This window comes from Filicampus tigris, chromosome 5 (assembly GCF_054856515.1).
Source record: "Filicampus tigris isolate MCC_2025a chromosome 5, RoL_Ftig_1.0, whole genome shotgun sequence".
Taxonomy (NCBI): domain Eukaryota; kingdom Metazoa; phylum Chordata; class Actinopteri; order Syngnathiformes; family Syngnathidae; genus Filicampus; species Filicampus tigris.
The window spans coordinates 29,222,501-29,242,468 of record NC_141221.1 but is presented as its reverse complement, the minus strand read 5'-3'; the positions used below and the strand labels follow the sequence as shown (position 1 = coordinate 29,242,468).

The following is a 19,968-nucleotide window of genomic DNA, read 5'->3' as shown; positions in this document are numbered from 1 at the left end:
TAATGTTAAGCCTATTTATGGTATTATTTTTGCAGCGATGTTTTTCTAAACTAAAAAAATAGTGAGAATTTTGTTCACCTTCTTCAAGCGATTTCGCTCTGGATCTGATGTATGCTCCCTTTGCTTTCAACGTATACAACTCATCTAACTTCAACTGTAAATGATTTAACTCCACCTTATCCTCCTCTGTTAAATCACTTCTTTTGCAGCAACTGGGATATTCGTGCCACTATATTAACTTCTTCAGATCGTCTCAAGTTGGCTTGAAGGCTACCAAATTTCCTTAAATACTTGCCAATCTCATATTTAAGTAATTCCCAATTAAGGCCGTATTGTTTTTCTAATTTCGCTTTGGTCCAATAATATGCTATCAATCTAGTAATCTCATTTTTGACATCTCCATTCGATAAAAGCAAACAGTTGAGTTTTCAGTATGTTGACCATAAATTAGTATTATTAGAGGAGGACAGATTACATTTTAGGTGTATAGCTTTATGGTCTGTAAGAGAAGTAGGTAAAATACTACTTAAACATTAGCTGTTTCAAAACTCTCATAAATTAGCCAAAAGTCAATCCTTGACTGACTTGAACCATTTTTATTGCTCCAAGTGAAAGCTCTGCTGTTAGGGTATTTCACTCTCCATATGCCCACAAGAATAAACCTATCCATAAAAGCTTTGAGTTTGTCATTAGCTCTATATTTAGGAGTAGGAGGCCATTTATCCATATTGCCATCCAAAATACTGTTAAAATCCCCTCCTAAAATCAAGTAAGCATTTGGAAATTTAACTAACCATTTTGACAAGATGCCCTCTACAGTCAGTAAAAGGCTATTATTTACTGTTCTGGAGTTGTAGCCATAAATATTATCAAAACGATAATAAAGTCTTTGTATTTAATTACTTAACAGATAAAATGTCCATCCAAACCACGCTCAGTAAGTAAGACATCTCCACTAAACCTGTACTTTAAAGTAGCTACCCCACTTGACTGTTCTGTACCATAGGCAAGCCAAACTTGTTGTGTAAAGGTTAATCTAACCTATTACAGGCATTGATGTTGATGTCTCAGCCAATGAGATGGCTGGTTAGAGGGAGGTCCCCGTGTCGGGGAGTGTTCATATTTGCAAGTTAGAGAAGAGTCTAGTAAAAGTTTCTAAGCAAGTCATTCTCTCTCTCTCGCTCTCGTTATTTCCCGACACACTAACACAGGGATGTCCAAACTCTGTTTTCCATCTATCCCTGCTGGTACGCACCTGATAATCGTTATCAAGCTTCTTCAGAGATTGCTAATGAGCTGATCATTTAAATCAGGTGTGTTGCAGCAAGGAGAGCTGGAAAACAGGCAGGAAAGCGGCCCTTGAGGACCGGAGCTGGACACCCCTGCATTAACATAACATGGTGTCAGAATTAAACCGTTATAGTCGAGTGATATGCCTCCAAGAGGTGAATTATCCGGACCAGACGAGCGGGAGACTACATTAGCGCTTGAAGCTAACAACGGCTCGCTAACGCCCATCGAGAAGGCAGAGAGGAGAGTGGACTCAGACGAAGTTGCGTCGGGGTGACGTAAACAGGCGACCAGGCAGCAGGTAAAGCCAAAAAGAAGAAAACAAACCAAGGACGATAATACAGAAAAAAAAAATGCAAGGGAACCCTCCAGCACTAGCGAGCAGTGTCCAACTAGCTCCACCTGGTAACTTTGACTTCAGCAATGCAAATGAATGGCCAAAGTGGATTCGACGTTTTGAATGTTTCACAGGATAGCATCAACAGTCTGGATAAACAGTCTGAAGAGTACCAAGTTAACACACTGATGTATATACTCTAGGGGATGAAGCTGAAGATATACTGAGTGTTCTGCCCTTAAGCAGAGATCAGAAAAAGAAACATACAGATGTGAAACAAGCTTTTAAGAACCATTGTGTGAGCAAGAAAAATGTCATTTTTGAGCGTGTACGATTTAATAGATGAAATCAAGAACCAAAAGAAAGTCGGAATCGTTCATCACTGCTGTTCATAGCCTTGCGGAACACTGTGCATTTGGAGCACTAAGAGAGGAGCTTATTAGAGACAGGATTGTTATGGGTCTGCAAGATGCAAAGTTGTCTGAGTCATTACAAATGGATCCTGAGCTCACACTGGACAAAGACCAGAGTACGCCACAGTGAAGAAATAAAGAGGCAGCAACCGGTGCTGCGTGGCGATATGAATGAGAGGCAGTGTGAAAACGTAGAGTTTGTCGGCAAAGCCGAAAACCCAGTGGGTTTTAAAATGAGGACACAAGAACAGCACACGTATTAAACGAGGAAATACGGACAAAGCCACATGCTGCAGAAGAAGTGGAAGTACAACAGACCACAAGTGGAAAGACTGCCCCGCTAAAGATGCAGAATGCCACAAATGTAAAAGGATAGGACACTTTGCCCGGAAATGCCGGTCAGCCAGCGGCATCCATGACATCACAGATGATTCGACAGAGTGTGACTCTGACCTCACCTTTCTTGGAGAGATGATACAGATGATACATCTGGAATTAAATGGAGAGACAAGAGAGTTTAAATTAGATACTGGTGCAGGAGTCACAGCTATCCCGTTTCACCACTACTCATCAGACGAACATGGGACTTTGAAACCTCCTAAAATTACATTGTATGGCCCAAGCAGGCAGCTCTTGGAGGTAAAGGGTCACTTCCGGCGCCGCACGAGTGCTGCCCGTAACAGCAGCTCCGGCTCACCGGTGAGCCTGGAGACCATCTCGGGCCACGGACAACCCAAGACCCGGGCTGGGGGGGGACCTGCAGTGGGCAAATGAGCTGAACCTCTTTTGCAATAGGTTCGATCAGATGCCTAACCCCTCTGAGTCTCTCATGCTGCAGCCTCCACCTGCTTCCCCTGCTGTGAGTGTCACCCCTTCCCCTCTTTTCCCCACAGTCTCCAGCTCCCAGCTACACCAGACAGCCAGCACTCCCTCCTGCCCTGTCTTGGCCTTCACAACATCTCAGGTGAAGAACCAGCTGAGGAAGATGAAGGCGAGGAAGGCAGCAGGTCCAGATGGCATTAGCCCCCAGCTCCTCAAATCCTGCGCAAACCAGCTGTGTGGAATTGTCCAGCACATGTCCAACCTGAGCCTGAAGCTGGGCAGAGCCCCCCAGCTGTGGAAAACATCCTGCCTGGTCCCGGTGCCAAAGACCTCCCACCCAACGGAGCTCAACAGCTTCAGATCAGTGGCACTGACGTCTCATTTGATGAAGACCCTGGAGAGACTGGTCCTCGTCCACCTGCGCCCCCAGGTGAGCTCCTCAATAGACCCACTACAGTTCGCATACCAGCCTGGCATCAGAGTGGATGATGCCATCCTGGTCCTTGTCATCATCCTGGTCCTTGTCATCATCCTGGTGCTTCATCAGGCGGGAAGCACTGTGAGGATCATGTTCTTTGATTTCTCAAGTGCTTTCAACACTATCCAGCCCATCCTATTGGGAGATAAGCTGGAGTGGGCAGGAGTGGCCCACCACCTCACCACGTGAATCCAGGACTGCCTCACAGACCGGCCACAGTATGTGAGGACACAGGATGTGTGTCTGACGTGCTCCTCTGTAGCACGGGGGCCCCACAGGGAACTGTCGTCAAATCGTCATAAATGTTGATCGTTATTTTCAAAACAGAAGCGAGCGTTTGCAAATGTCTTATTTTGAGTCGACACAGAGATAAGTAGTCCTGGATCCATGTGGTGAGGTGTGGGGCCACCCCCGCCCGCTCCAGCTTGTCTCCCATTAGGGTGGGCTGGATGGTGTTGAAAGCACTGGAGAAATCAAAGAACATGATCCTCACAGTGCTCCCCGCCTTCTCCAGGTGGGACAGTGAAGTGTGGAGGAGGTAGATGATGACAAGGACCAGTCTCTCCAGGGTCTTCATCAGGTGAGACGTCAGCGCCTCTGGTCTGAAGCTGTTGAGCTCCTTCGGGTGGGAGGGTCTTTGGCACCGGGACTAGGCAGGATGTTTTCCATAGCTGGGGGACCCTGCCCAGCTTCAGGCTCAGGTTGAACATGTACTGGACAATTTCACACAGCTGGTCTGCGCAGGATTTGAGGAGCTGGGGGCTGATGCCATCTGGACCCGCTGCCTTCCTCGCCTTCATCTTCTTCAGCTGGTTCTTCACCTGAGATGTTGTGAAGGCCAAGGCTGGGCAGGAGGGAGTGGTGGCTATCTGGTGTAGCTGGGAGCTGGAGACTGTGGAGAAAAGGGGGGAGGGGGTGACACACCCAGCAGGAGGAGTAGGTGGAGGCTGCAGCAGGAGAGACTGAGTGGGGGCAGGCATTTGATCGAACCTATTAAAAAAGAGGTTCAGCTCATTTGCCCACTGCAGGTCCCCCCCAGTCTTGGGTTGTCCGTGGCCTGAGATGGTCTTCAGGCCCCTCCAGACTCCCCTGGCATTATTCTGCAGCAGCTGCTCCTCCATCCTCTTCCTGTAGGACCTTTTCCCCTCTCTGATCCTCCTCCTCAGCTGGCGCTGCACAGTCTTCTGCTCCTCTATGTTGCCTGACGCAAAAGCCCTCCTCTTCTCCTTCAGGAGAGCTTTTATGTCTGGTGTGATCCAGGGTTTGTTGTTGGAGAAACACCTTACTGTCCTGGTGGGTATGGTGTTCTCCATGCAGAAATTTATATAGTCTGTAACAGTGTCCGTTAGACTACTAATGTCTTCCCCGTGAGCATCGCTGAATACTTCCCACACAGTTGTGCTGAAGCAGTCTTTTAAGGCCTCCTCGGCCTCTCCAGACCATCTCTGAACCGTGCAGGTCACAGCTGGCTGCCGCGGACCAGAGGTTTGTACACAGACTGGAGAGCCACCAGGTTGTGATCAGCTTTGCCCAGCGGGGGGAGGGGCAGTGATGTGTATGCCTCCTTGGTGTTGGCATAGAAAAGGTCCAGTGTTTTATTGTCTCTGGTGTGGCAGGTGACATACTTTGTGAATGGAGGCAGAGAGAAGGAAGGGGAGGCATGATTGAAGTCACCAGAGATGAGTATCAGGGCATTTGGGTGCTGTGTTTGTAGCCTGCTCACTGCTGCAGTCAAGACATCACAGGCTGTGTCGCCGCTGGCAGCTGGTGGGACGTAGACGGTCACCGCGATCACATGACTAAACTCTTACGGGATGTCGAATGGCCTCATGCCAACAGCTAGCAGCTCAATATCCCTGCTGCAAAGCTGCTCCTTATTAGTGATGTGCCCAGGATTACACCATCTATCGTTCAAAAACACAGCCAGCCCTCCTCCTTCCCTCTTACCACTCTCAAGCGTCCTCTCCACGCGTATCATTTGGAAGCCGTCCAATTCTACGACCGCGTTTGGCGTTAGCGCTGTTAGCCACAACTCCGTGAATAGCATCAGGCTAGCCTCCCGGAAGTCCCTCTCATAAGTTAAGCGCCGCTAGCTCGTCCATCTGTTGGGGAGCGATCTAACATCCCCCATGATAACAGACGGGAGGACGGGATGGTATCGTCTCCTCCTTTCCCGGCGTTCAACCCCCGCACGAGATCCCCGTCTCTTTCTCCTCAGCTCACGGGGGATATCGGGTCTCGACCCGGGAGCCGGCGCAGGGTTAGCACGGAGTGCTAACAGCTGATTCCGGCTGTAAACAATGGGGGCGCGGCTCCGAGCCAAGTCGCTGCACACGATCGCGCAAAAAATAGCCATCAGCAGCAGCAAGAATACCGCAGTTTGGGTGTCCATTGCTACGCAAGTTACGACTATCAACTATATGAAAAAGGTATGAGGTAGAGTAATAGTAAGGAACAAAAACACACGAAAAGGCTCACCGGTGAGCCGGAGCTACTGTAGCGGGCTGCCACTCGCGCGGCGCCGGAACCGGAAAACAAAAGGAGAAGATTGAAGATCTTACCAAGGAGAGAGATTATCTAAAAGAGCAGTTGGCCTCAAGTAAGTCTCCATACACACAGGATAGTATACCAGTAGTTGGGTCTCATTATGTTAGGTTATGTCTGGATTCTAGAATATGGATGTGTGTGGGTATGTGTGTATGCATGTGTGCCATGTTAGCCTAATGGTTGTATCTATTTTAACAGCTCTAAAAAAAGAGGACACAGGTGTCACCCAAGCTGTTCTTTTGTCCTCATCTTCCTCGTGTGACAGCTCAGAGGGAGATGATTCTGTGATTGACTCCTCCACAAATATATCTTCATCAGAGGAGGACAAGAGGAAGAAGAAAAGGTGGAAGAAGGAGGGGAAAGACAAAATGTCTAAGTTTGTCAAAGAAAATGGAACCAAAGACACGCAAGAGAGGTAAAAATGCTACATGCACTTTCCCCGCTTTCTACTCTCTGGATTTTTGGTTTGGGCCTTCTTAGCTCTGCAGTGTTCCTCTGCTAGCTGTTTTCACATGATGTGACATTGGGGGATGATTGTTCTTAGCGCTAACAAACTAAAGCCTGGTTCACAACGTCATGCTATGAGCTGTAACCACAGTCCACAAGGCAGCGGTAACACACCTAAATGTTGTTGACAATCATGATGACAACAAGACAAAAAACGAACAATAAGCCATGACTTGGATGTTTAGACATACATCTTATGTTGTGATTGTACATGACTGTATAATTTTTGGTTCCACTGCAATGTGCACACAACACTTAAAGCTTAAATGATAAAGGCCACCTTGTATATCATTTCCCTTATATAACCTTATATTTAATTTTCACTATGAGGGGTATACGCAGTGTATAAATGTCATGAAACATGTCAGGAATGCTGGTACAAGCTGCAAAGTTTAAGAGTTGAACATACTATTATCGGGTCACTGATAATGTAGTGGTACACACGCCCGAGTTGTGTGTGGGCAGCGTGGGATCGATTCCCGCTCAGTGGCGGTGTCTGCGACTTGCTGGCGGCCAGTTCGGGGTGTAGTTTGCCTTCGCCCGTTGCCGGCTGGGATAGGCTCCAGCACCTCCCTGTATAGGATAAGCGGTTTGGAAGATGATGACACATACTATTATCTTGTTTTGTTTTTTTAGTTTGCACATATTTTAAGACTTCAAGCTGGGAGTTAATGGCAGTTATAAATAGAGCAGCTAGTTGCTGGCACAATAAGATGAGAGTTACGTATGCTCAGATTAGTCAAATAATCATTTACTAGTTGATTATAATAATGTGTTGTCATAATAATTTGTGGTTTTTGGCTTTAAGTAACTCAATATATGAAATATATTACATGCTGGATGTAACTTGCCCAATACTAGTAGTGTAGTGTTGTGTGTCTGAAAGAGTAAAGTCAGCCACATTGCATAATTGCTTATGTAATTTTCAATATTTTGGGCAAACAAGAAAAGACACAATTTTCAGAGCACGTTGTTGGTGTTTTTTTTTGTTTGTTTGCTTGTTTCTTGGGAGGGGATCTTTTTCCTTTCACTTACTTGTTCACCCGTCTGGTTGAAGTTATACCAATGTGTGTTCTAAAAATTGTGTTTTTCTTGCTTTCGAAAAACATAGACATTTTTTTGTGGGAATTATGCTATGTGGCCGGCGATATGAAAATGCATTCATGTTTTACAGTGGATAAAACTAATTCTTTGGTATCTGAATGGCAGCCCAAACTCCGGATCAGGTGGTGACCATGGCTGCTGCTTTCAAGTAGTGTTGAGGTGGACTGGAACACGGTTGTTGTCGCTGCTCCAATTGCTGAGCTGTTCATTGTTGCACCCACCAAATATAAGGAACTCCTCCAAAACCACAACAGTCGTGTGAAACTCAGTGTGTTTGCTGAACAATGTGCCACTTTAATTCAGGGATATCCAGAAATAGTAGACAGAGTTAAAGCTTATAAGGTTTCCATAAAGCTTCTTCCCCTAAAAACAAAATGATGCTAGATTAACACTGATACCGCCAAATGTTTGGAAGATAGGAAAAAGAAATTAATTGTTGAATTTTGACAGAATTGATTAAAATTGCATATTTTTTATTTCATTAAGATTTTATTTGTATCATTTTTATGATGAGTATAGTTGTTGCATGTGTGTGTGTATGTATACAATATTTGTGTCTGTCGCAAATGTTGAGTTTTCTCAATGTTAAATTATGCCTGAAATATTTTTATATTGAAAGTTTATATAGTTTTTTCATAAAAGATTTTATTTATGTTATTTGTGTTCCACTGTTGGTGTTGGCAAGTTTTTATGTAGCCACCTTGTTTACCCACTAAACATAAATAAATAAAATAAATATTATTTTTATTATGTTCTGTATCCCTTTGTGTTGTCTTTCCTTTGTCTATTAAAATACCTTCGTGTCAGTCTTGAGGCTTTGTCAGCCGTTACATCTCATTTATAAATATTTTAGAAGACAGCGATAAGGCTCACTTTGATGCGCTCACACAAAATAATAATTGGTAAGTGCTTTGCAACCACCCAAATTAATGAATTCCTGTGTTAATAAGACATTTATTGGAAAAGAAATGTGTGAGTTCAGTACATCTCTGAATAGTTATGTGAGTGCATGCGTGTATATCTAAATAGTTAATCATTTTCGTACGTTTCTAAATTACCTTACAAACCAATAACAATAAATGACTGATTGGTGGATGATGCAATACATCAAGAAATGTTGAATCTGTCAATAATAAAGTATGAAAATGCAATCATTAAGCACGTTATGGATGATCTTATTGATGAGTAAACCATATGTAACTGTTTATTAACTACATATTAATGATTGTTCATGTCGAAAGCATGCTTTTTAGATGACGAGTTCAGTATTTACTCATTCTTAGCAAATATACTTAATAATAATGATGAAAACATTTATAGTTGTGTTTACTAACTAGATACAAATGATTATTCATATCAGAAACATGCTTTATAAATTAATTCAGATTTACTAATGCTTAGCTAATGCTTATTCGTGTGTACTTGTTATAAAGTATTACCAAAACGTCTTTCGAGAGAGGTTTTCAAGCGTGAGGAGTTTTAAGGGTGAAGTGTTAAGAGCGGAAGTTTTTCAAGAGACGGCGAGGGAGTTTTGCACGGCCTTTCATAGAGGCTGCGCATGTTTATGAAGTTGGCTGCTTGCCACCCCCGCCCCACCGCACGTCTGGGCGTTGCCTGAACGAAGAATTTGTAGTTTTGAAGCTACATAAATTTACACAAATCACCAGAAATGTTGAAATACTTGTTTTTTTTATTTTATCACTCGAAGCCATTGCAGGGACGTGCACCTGAAGTGCAGGTTGGTTTTGTTCACGGTTGATGGAACCCATACATTTTTTTCTTTTTTTTGTAACTGCATCAGCACAAGTAGTCGCATCGAACACAACAAAATGCAAAATTAGTCCTTCAGTCTGTGTTGGATGTTGTTTTCATTTCACATGCAACCTGTGGAGGCAAATAAAAGTGAACACATTGAACGCACGTTAAAACAGTTTTAATTAATTTCCAACTGCAGGCGATGGCAAGTCCATCTTCACACTCGCCACTAGGGGTTGCACTTTCCCTAGTAATGTTCAGTTGTTGGCTGTATATTCCAGTTTGCGTTTGATCTCCCGGGCGGATACGCCTGAGACACAGGTGCATCGGCATCTTTATGCTGGTTCTTGCATTCTTGCGCTCTTCTGGCAAAGATAACAAATCCTTGTTATCTGTGGTTGTATTGCCCAGGACATACCATTGGTCTATTGGGCCCTGGAATGTTGCTGGCAGTTAAAAGGGCCGTTGCGGAAAAGGAGGGGTCCACCCCGTGTTCACCCCTGGATGGCATCCCATATTTGTTACACGGCCTCACAACTTTCGGGACAAATCCACTCCCGACAATTTCATGACTCATAATGAGGAGTGAAAATGATATTTTGGGGAGCCGTAAAAATCATGTGGATTTTTTTATTGCATCGCAGATACATGGATAACTAAAGCAATTTGAATGTCATTTATAGTAACTTGACTAATTCTAGTAGACAACGGTCATATTTATACTCTGAAAAACAATATAGATGCAACACTTGTTTTTGCTCCTTTTTTCTACATACACAAAATGGAATATTGTTCACAAACCTGTCGAAATGTGTTAGTGAGTATTTCTCCCTTTTCAAGATATTACATCCCACCTCACAGGTGTGGCATATCAAGATGCTGATAAAACAACATGATTATGGCACAGGGGTGCCTTAAGGCCCTGATACACCAAACCGACGTTGGCGGTCGTTAAGCGTCGTGTCGTCTTTAAGCGCAGTCTGATTGGTGTAGTGACCACCGTCGTAGTGTCGTAACCCGTCTCTAAGCGTCTGCTGCATGTTACGTATGTTGAATCGGCGTCGCCAGTCGTGACATTTAGTCACTTTGATTGGCTGTTAGCTAGCAAATCAGCGCGCGGAGCACCAACGGGAAGTGACAAATGCGGAAAAACAGTGAGCACGCCTCCGTTACCTTAATATTCTTACAAGTACAAGAGCGAGGTTTGACAATGTAAGTATTGTACAATACCGTGTCAAGAACGTGATGATTAACTTCGTGAGCGAAGAATATAGCTGAATGCATCGTTTACGTTTTTATAATCCTCGGCCAACAGCTTTCTGGTTGGATTTTTCTAACCATGAGAAATGGTGACTACTGCCGCCGATGGTAGGAAGGGTATTACATCTTATGCATGCGCATAAGGTACTTTAATGGTCAGCGTCGCTGTCTGGCGTTGCGGTGTATTCCTCCAGCGTGACGTGCAGACAGCCAGCCGGACGCCACAGGGGGTAAGCGTCTGTCATGTTGGCCAGCGTCTTTTTGGTGTATCAGGGCCTTGACGCTGGCCACAATAAAAGGCCACTATGAAATGTACAGTTTTGCTTTATCGTGTGGGTCTTGGGGGGGGGGGGTCAGAAAATCAGTCACTATCTGCTGTGACCACCATTTGTCTCACATAGTTAAAAGAGTTGATCAGGTTGTTGATTGTGGCCTGTGGAATGTTGGTCCACTCCACTTCAATGGCGGCGCGAAGTTGCTGCACATTAGATACGGCTCTTTCAGGGCCGATACAAATTATTAGTAGTCAAGGAGGCCGATTTGGAGCATATATTAGTTTTCAGCAAAAAGGAAAGTGTTGGCATCAAAATTTGAAAAAAAATAAACTCTTAACTTTGCTGAAACGTCTTTAAGCATGTTTATGGAACAATTTTTCAGATTTGCATAATGTTTATTTCTTCAAAATTGTTTACCAATATACTCCTTTGTTGTAAAATTCTAACAAAGTTGAGGGAGCTCCCAGGGTCAGCAGAATGTCTTCAAAAGTTAAATGAAAACTTAAACAATAGATCCATATGTTTTCTACAGTAAATAAAGTGCTCCAAACTTTCCAAATGACAAAAACGTAAAAATTCCACTCATCTTTTTGATTTCAAACAAAAACAAAAAATGCAGGGTGTTCCCAGGGTCAATAGAATCTTTAATCTGAAATTTTAAATCAACAGTTCCTTGAAGTTAACACAGTTTTAAACTGATTTATTATCGGCCAGCAGATTTTTAACAAAGGCCGATGTCGATATTCGTCAAAATACTGAATACCTGAGCCAATGATAACCCCGGCTAGATAATCCTTCCAGGAATTGTGGACAGATCCTTGCACACATCATGCTGCAGCATGAGGCGATAGTCGTGGATTACAACAATGGTACTCAGGATCTTGTCATGATATCTTTGTGCATTCAAAATGCCATCAATAAAATGTACCTGTATTTATTGCCCATTAATTACGCCTGTCCATGCCCCACCTCCACCATGAGCAAGGGATTCATCCATGAAGAAAACACCTCCCCAACGTGCCAGATGCCACCGAAGGTTACGGTTACATTGACGCACTGCAGTCAGGTCGAGACCCTGATGAGGACGACGATCAGGCAGACGAGCTTCCCTGAGCCAGGTTCTGAATGTTTGTGCAGAAATGTTTGGTTACGCAAACTGATTTTGCACCAGCTGAAAGGGTGGCTGGTCTCAGATGATCTTGGAGGTGAACATGCTGGATGTGGAGGTCATGGGCTGGTATGGTTACACATGGTCTGCGGTTGTGAGGCCGATTGATATTGACAAGAAATTACACCTTGCAATGTGACAAATGTTTTTTTCCCCTTTAAACCTATGTATAATACTCCCCCACAATTTGGGATGATTTTTTTAATTCATTCAGTTTTGTGAAGACACAGTTGACACCTGCCACCTGCTAACTAGACAGTACATACATGGCCTTTTTAAATGGGCCTGCCAAACTTGTCCAGCTAAAAAAAAAAATTGAAATCATTCAAACATTTCATCTTGTACCTGCAATGCCTGCATTTCCCCAGTAGATAGCACATTGAAGATTGGTGGACCTTTGTCGAGTGCAGTGCCTGGCAAGTCACACCCACTGTCTTTCTGCACGCAAGAAATGGGTCTTGTCTCGCAATTACATCATTCACCCACACAGGGCGCAGGCCATCACACGCTTAATATACATTTCCGGGTCTGGAAGAGAGCGAAATTTGTCCGCCGCCCGTCAAATAAACACACTTTATGAGTAAATTGTAGTGATGATGAAGCCTGAACACTTTATAGCATGCCCGTGGTTGATTGTGAAGGGGAGGACTTTTCGGTCGGCCGCTGGCCGCGCAGTCCACCTCTGCCCGGCGCGGACAGTGTGAGGTACGTCTTCCCCCACCAAATCGAGTCATGCTGGAATGTGCGTGGCGTTGCTGTAGTTCCAATATATACTGTATATGCGGAGTTTTAGAACAATACTTACCCATGACCACATTCAGTTTCATATGGCTAAAAATAGCAAAAGCTTGTGGCCAAAATGCGACCATTACGTGTCGGGTAATCATGGGGTCAAATCATGAATTTGATCCCAATTATTCTCTTTGTTCTCGTTCACGTCCTCCACTCATTTCATCTTTATTGGGGAAAAAAATAAAATAAAAAAGCTTTCAAGGTGGGTTCAAACTCATTGCGTGGCATGCGGCAAGCCTTGCTTTGAAAAACAACTGCAAAGAAAGAGCAGCAAAATTGTTGTTTAACTTTGTTCCTTGTGTGGTTCACTGCAAAGAATTTTGATTCACACTAGTTTGAAATATTAATTTATTGTTTGCATTTATTCTTTATTAATTGGAATAATATATTATACCTTTATCTTTACTCCATCCTCTGGCTCATTTGGTTTAAATTTAGGGCTGCAATGATTATTAAAAAAATCAAATCAAATTAAAAATATATATCGATCCAATTGATTAATCGAACCAGATCGAACTTGGACATCTCAGCAGTCACAAGCCCTATACTGCAACAACTAACAAATGACATAACATACCTAGGTCATTAGAATATATTAATTTAGCTAAAAAATGTGGGGGTTAAGGTTAGGGTCTTTAAATTATTCTCCATTCCAGACGGACATTTTGAATGTGTCTACCAAATTATGCGCTTGCACCAAACATCATTAAGGATTGCGTTTGTGGATGGCTGCAGCGCCACAGTAGCGCACAGAGACAAGCATGGTAACGATTTAAAAAAAAAAAAAAAATCGAATTGAATCGAAAATCGGGAATTTAAAATCGAATCGGGGCCTGAGTGAAAAGATAATAGATAATATAAAAGATAATAGATGAACTTATTTTTTTGGTTTAGTTAATATTTATGACCACAAATAACAGAAAAAAGTACTGGAAGTTTTGAGATAATCGAGGAGCTTCTGAGCATGGAGTCGCTGAAGGGTACAAAGTAAGGGGAGGACTTGTATGAACAGGTGTGTAAACGTTGCATCTTGCATAGTCACTGACACAAACATACTACCGGGATGAGAGCGATTTTGCACATTTGAAAGGTGCAGCCCACCGTGCAAATTGACACAAATGTCAAAGAGAATGAAGCAAAACGTCAATCAGATGTTACTATAGGTTTAGTTAAGCATGTTTTACATAATACACGAACAGCCCTGAAATAAAATCAAGTAGGAGAAAGGAACGGCTAGGACTAAGACGGAGTAGACAAGAGACACCGGGAGATGCTTCAAATGAATAAGATATGGAATGATTGCACAAAAAAAACCCAATGAACCCCATCCTCTTTTGTGATTGTGAAAACAAGAGAAAAGGAACAGCAATCTGACAGAAACTTTGTTGCACTATGCTTGGTTCCTAACAGTACTGCATCAAACTAATACAACTGAGTCAAAGCAAAATTGATTGGTACTATTGAAAAAGTGTCCGCCGATTCATTTTTTCAAAGCTCTTTACCAATTACAGAATCTAACCACTTTTTGTATGCCAGGCCAAAGTGTCTCTGCTCAGGGTTACATTGTCTGTCCAGCGTAGCACTCAGAAATGTGCACTCTGAGGACAGGCTGGGGAGGTTTGACAGACGGATACCCCTCTTAACACGCTTGCTGTCATGAGGATCAGGTAAGGATATGCCATCTACCTCCATAGCAACTGTTCCCCAATCACCACACCCTTGAGCACCTTGCTTCAGTTGGGCTGTGTCACCATAGTTATGGAGGACAGTGCCTCCATTATAGTTGAAGATGTAGAGCTGGTGTTCCCACCTCCACTGGTGCCACAAATAGAAGACATGCCGCCTGGAGTACAAGGGAATATACATATTCACAATCAAACAAGTTGAATAAATCATGTACATTTAATAACCTTACAGTTACAAAATTAAATAAATGGTAGGGATGTAACGATTAAGAGAACGTCGATTTGAAATCGATTCAAACTGCTTAAAATATGCACCCATTAATAAAATTAATCGATTAATCGAATAATTGAATAATCGATTTGAGTTGCACCGAGGGTTGCGTTTATGAACACGGACATCTCAGCACTCGCAAGTCCTAAACAGCAACACCTAACAAAAGACATAAAATACCTTAGGTCAGGGTTGTCAAACTCATTTTTGTCACGGGCCGCATCATAGTTCTGATTTCACACGGAGGGCCGTTACAACTGTTAACCCGTGTAAATATATGATCGCCTAATACAAAACTAATTGATGGATCACTAGTTTTGAAATCAGAAGGCAGTAAATAGTTTGTTCATCTATTTTTCAATGTATTTATAAGAAGGATTGGTAACAAATGCTTGAAATATATTTTGTGTTATGTGTGAATATGTTGTGTTAACATGGTGGTTACTTATCCACCAGCTGTTGAAGAGCTGCAGAGGAGGAGCGCTGCTGATTCGCCGGAGAGACAAACGATGAACGAGCAAGTCTCTTGCCCCCGCATCCTACGATTTTTCTGTTTGAGACTATTTTGAAAATTTTTGGAAGCAGCGGATCACCGATTTCCACCAGTCTCGGCCACACAACAACTTCACAACAACAACAACAGCATCTTCGGCTGCTCTTCAGCTACTCATCTGCCTTTATCCGCCGGGTGACTAAACGCAACAATGGCTTCATGCACCACTTGCACTCGTCTCATTGAAATGCTCTCCTGCTAGAGGGACGTGTCCGTCAGCTAGAGCAGAATAATGTGGACACCGTAGATGTGGCGGACACAACTGTTAGTACGGGTTGTAGCCAACCTGCTAGTGCGGTTAGCATTAGCCCTAAGCAGCCTGCTAATCGCGGCGAGCCTGTTCAGACATAACAGATTCAGCCCGTTAGCTAGTCCCATTCCACCTCGGTCTACTGGCTCCCGCACTTTAGTAATAGGTGACTCCATTACATTAAGCTTAAAAATCCCGCCACAGTAATGTGTATTCCTGGGGCCAGAGCACCCGACATTAAGTTAACCTTGGGGAGCTGCCTCGGAAGAGGACGACACCAGCACATGACAAACAACACTAGCTACTCGGACATAGTGATACACGATGGCTCCAATGATACCAGGATGAGGCAATTAGGGATCAAAAAGAAGAACAGAGCAAGGATCTCGCCAGAAAGATGAGTCGGCATCGAGTAATTGTCTCCGGCCCCTTGCCTGCGAGAGGCAATGATGAGAGGTTTATCAGATTATTCTCGCTTAAACCGATAGCTGGCTAGCTTTTGTAGTGAGCAGGGACTGCAGTTTGTAGATAATTGGCCTTCTTTCTGGGGCCGACCAGACCTGCTTAAGGTGGACGGCCTTCACCCCAACTGGGAAGGCGCCATCACTTTCTAGAATTATAGATTACTGTTTGAGCCTTCCATGACAGTTCACATCAGAGCAGGTCGGGTGACAGGCGATTAGCGAGCCTGTAAGAACGAGTATGGAGTCTTTAAGGCTAGAGTTAACTAGCGCTATGTCAGACTCTGACAACATTGTTTTTGAGTCATACACACCACGTACTGCTGCATCACATACCGATATAGTTTCTACTGAGGTAGTGTTATACGATAATAATAGCACTCGAGAGCCGACAAATAACTACCAGGTTCCTACAGTTGTACCCTCCCGCCGCGCTTATAGTTGTTCGAGGTAAAATACAGGACCAAGGCAACGCAATCTTATTAATGTTATGATTAGGAATCCTGTCATGGGCAAATTATTCAGATAAACCTATTTTATTGAAACTCAGTCCATTTACTATGAGATCACTCTCTTCAAAAGCCCTCTAGTTAATGACCTCATAAAAGACCATAATCTTAACATGATTGGTCTTTGCGAGACTTGGTTAAAACCTGATCATTTTATACAGCTAAATGAGGCCTCGCCTCCAAACTTCATTAGTTCATATGTCGCGCCCTCAAAAGAAAGGTGATTTTGTAGCCATTATTTATGAATCTGATCTCAAACTTAGCCCGCATTCTAGCGACGCCTTTAAGAAGAATAAGAATAAGAATAAGAATGCCTTTATTGATCCCACAGTGGGGAAATTTTCATTGTTACAGTAGCAAAGATATAGGTCACACAGGGGCGGCGGCATAATGTGGCCATTAATGTATAACATTGACGGCAAACATTTAGAATCAAACCTATGTAGATATACGCAGTAACATGAGTATATACACATGTGTATACACACCAACCTACATCTACATAAAAAATATGAGGAACACTCATTTCGGCCTGTACATAGTACAGAGGAAAAAATACTCTAAGTGACAGTGCTGCAGTGCTGTAGTGAAATGTAAGGAACAGCATTGGATAAAAATAAAACTAGACTAACAGTAGTGGGGAATGTTGAGTATTGCACGGTATTACAGTAGTGGGGAATATTGGGTATTGCACGATACGAGCTCAGGTGCAGGACTGCACAATTGCACTAATGACCGCCAGTTTGTAGAGACTACACAATGTTCTTGTTAAAGAGTCTGACAGCAGCAGGCAAGAAGGAACGGCGGAATCTCTCCTTTGCACAGCGAGGGTGTAACAGTCTGTCACTGAAGGTGCTGTGGAGTGCTGTTAGGGTGCCCTGGAGGGGGTGGTCCGGGTTGCCCAGCATTGATGACAGCTTGGCCAACATCCTCCTGTCCCCCACCGAGTCCACAGAGTCCAGGGAGCAACCCAGGACAGAGCCGGCCCTCTTGACCAGTTTGTCCAGCCGCTTCTTGTCCCGGGCCGAGACGCCGCCTGCCCAGGTGACCACTCCCTGGAAGATGACCGATGCAACCACCGAGTCATAAAAGTTCCTGAGGAGTGTCCCCTGAACCCCAAAAGACCTCAGTCTCCTGAGGAGGAAGAGTCTGCTCTGACTCTTCCTATAGAGGGCGTCTGTGTTGTCGCACCAGTCCAGTTTATTGTTCAGATGAACACCCAGGTACTTGTAAGTTGAGACTCTCTCAACATCTGTTCCCCGGATGTTCACTGGTGCAGGTGAAGAGTGCTGGCGCCTACCGAAATCCACCACCATTTCTTTGGATTTCCCCGCATTGATCAGGAGGCGGTTCTGCTGGCACCAGTCCACAAAACCCTGAGTAAGTTCTCTGTACTCCCGATCATCTCCGCCTGTGATGAGGCCGACAATCGCAGAGTCGTCAGAGAACTTCTGCAGGTGACAGGTAGGGGTGTTGTAGTTGAAGTCCGAGGTGTAGAGGGTGAACAGGAAGGGAGCCAAGACAGTTCCCTGTGGGGCCCCCGTGCTGCAGAGGAGCACGTCAGACACACAGTCCTGTGTCCTCACATACTGTGGCCGGTTTGTGAGGTAGTCCTGGATCCATGTGGTGAGGTGGTGCGCCACCCCCGCCCGCTCCAGCTTGTCTCCCAGTAGGGTGGGCTGGATGGTGTTGAAAGCACTGGAGAAATCAAAGAACATGATCCTCACAGTGCTCCCCGCCTTCTCCAGGTGGGAGAGTGAAGTGTGGAGGAGGTAGATGATGGCATCATCCACACTGATGCCAGGCTGGTATGCGAACTGGAGTGGGTCCATTGAGGAGCTCACCAGGGGGCGCAGGTGGACAAGGACCAGTCTCTCCAGGGTCTTCATCAGGTGAGACGTCAGCGCCACCGGTCTGAAGCTGTTGAGCTCCTTCGGGTGGGGGGTCTTTGGCACCGGGACCAGGCAGGATGTTTTCCATAGCTGGGGGACCCTGCCCAGCTTCAGGCTCAGGTTGAACATGTGCTGGACAATTCCACACAGCTGGTCTGCGCAGGATTTGAGGAGCTGGGGGCTGATGCCATCTGGACCCGCTGCCTTCCTCGCCTTCATCTTCTTCAGCTGGTTCCTCACCTGAGATGTTGTGAAGGCCAAGGCTGGACAGGAAGGAGTGGTGGCTATCTGGTGTAGCTGGGAGCTGGAGACTGTGGAGAAAAGAGGGGAGGGGGTGACACGCCCAGCAGGAGGAGTAGGTGGAGACTGCAGCAGGAGAGACGGAGTGGAGGCAGGCATCTGATCGAACCTATTGAAAAAGAGATTTAGCTCATTTGCCCCCAGCAGGTCCCCCCCAGTCCGGGTCTTGGGTTGTCCGTGGCCTGAGATGGTCTTCAGGCCCCTCCAGACTCCCCTGGCGTTATTCTGCAGCAGCTGCTCCTCCATCCTCTTCCTGTAGGACCTTTTCCCCTCTCTGATCCTCCTCCTCAGCTGGCGCTGCACAGTCCTCCGCTCCTCTATGTTGCCTGACGCAAAAGCCCTCCTCTTCTCCTTCAGGAGAGCTTTTATGTCTGGTGTGATCCAGGGTTTGTTGTTGGAGAAACACCTTACTGTCCTGGTGGGTATGGTGTTCTCCATGCAGAAATTTATATAGTCTGTAACAGTGTCCGTTAGACTACTAATGTCTTCCCCGTGAGCATCGCTGAAAACTTCCCACACAGTTGTGCTGAAGCAGTCCTTTAAGGCCTCCTCGGCCTCTCCAGACCATCTCTGAACCGTGCGGGTCACAGCTGGCTGCCTGCGGACCAGAGGTTTGTACACAGACTGGAGAGCCACCAGGTTGTGATCAGCTTTGCCCAGCGGGGGGAGGGGCAGTGATGTGTATGCCTCCTTGGTGTTGGCATAGAAAAGGTCCAGTGTTTTATTGTCTCTGGTGTGGCAGGTGACATACTGTGTGAATGAAGGCAGAGAGGAGGAAGGGGAGGCATGATTGAAGTCACCAGAGATGAGTACCAGGGCATTTGGGTGCTGTGTTTGTAGCCTGCTCACTGCTGCAGTCAAGACATCACAGGCTGTGTCGCTGCTGGCAGCTGGTGGGACGTAGACAGTCACCGCGATCACGTGACTAAACTCTTGCGGGATGTAGAATGGCCTCATGCCAACAGCTAGCAGCTCAATATCCCTGCTGCAAAGCTGCTCCTTAATCGTGATGTGCCCAGGATTACACCATCTATCGTTCACAAACACAGCCAGCCCTCCTCCTTTCCTCTTTCCACTCTCCAGCGTCCTGTCCGCGCGTATGATTTGGAAGCCGTCCAATTCTACGACCGCGTTCGGCGTTAGCGTTGTTAGCCACGACTCCGTGAATAGCATCAGGCTAGCCTCCCGGAAGTCCCTCTCGTGCCGGGTAAGCGCCGCTAGCTCGTCCATCTTGTTGGGGAGCGATCTAACATTCCCCATGATAACAGACGGGAGGACGGGATGGTATCGTCTCCTCCT

General features: G+C 45.1%; 1 protein-coding gene across 1 annotated transcript in view; it reads right to left on the bottom strand.

The window, feature by feature from the left end:
• Positions 1-13,895: 13,895 nt before the first annotated feature.
• The window catches only part of ptar1 (protein prenyltransferase alpha subunit repeat containing 1), a 59,687-nt gene continuing 53,614 nt past the window's right edge, over positions 13,896-19,968 (bottom strand). The window contains exon 7 of the mRNA XM_086030700.1: positions 13,896-14,591. Coding sequence (XP_085886826.1) covers positions 14,237-14,591 — 355 coding nt within the window. The 3' untranslated portion in view covers positions 13,896-14,236. The remainder of the gene's footprint in view (positions 14,592-19,968) is intronic.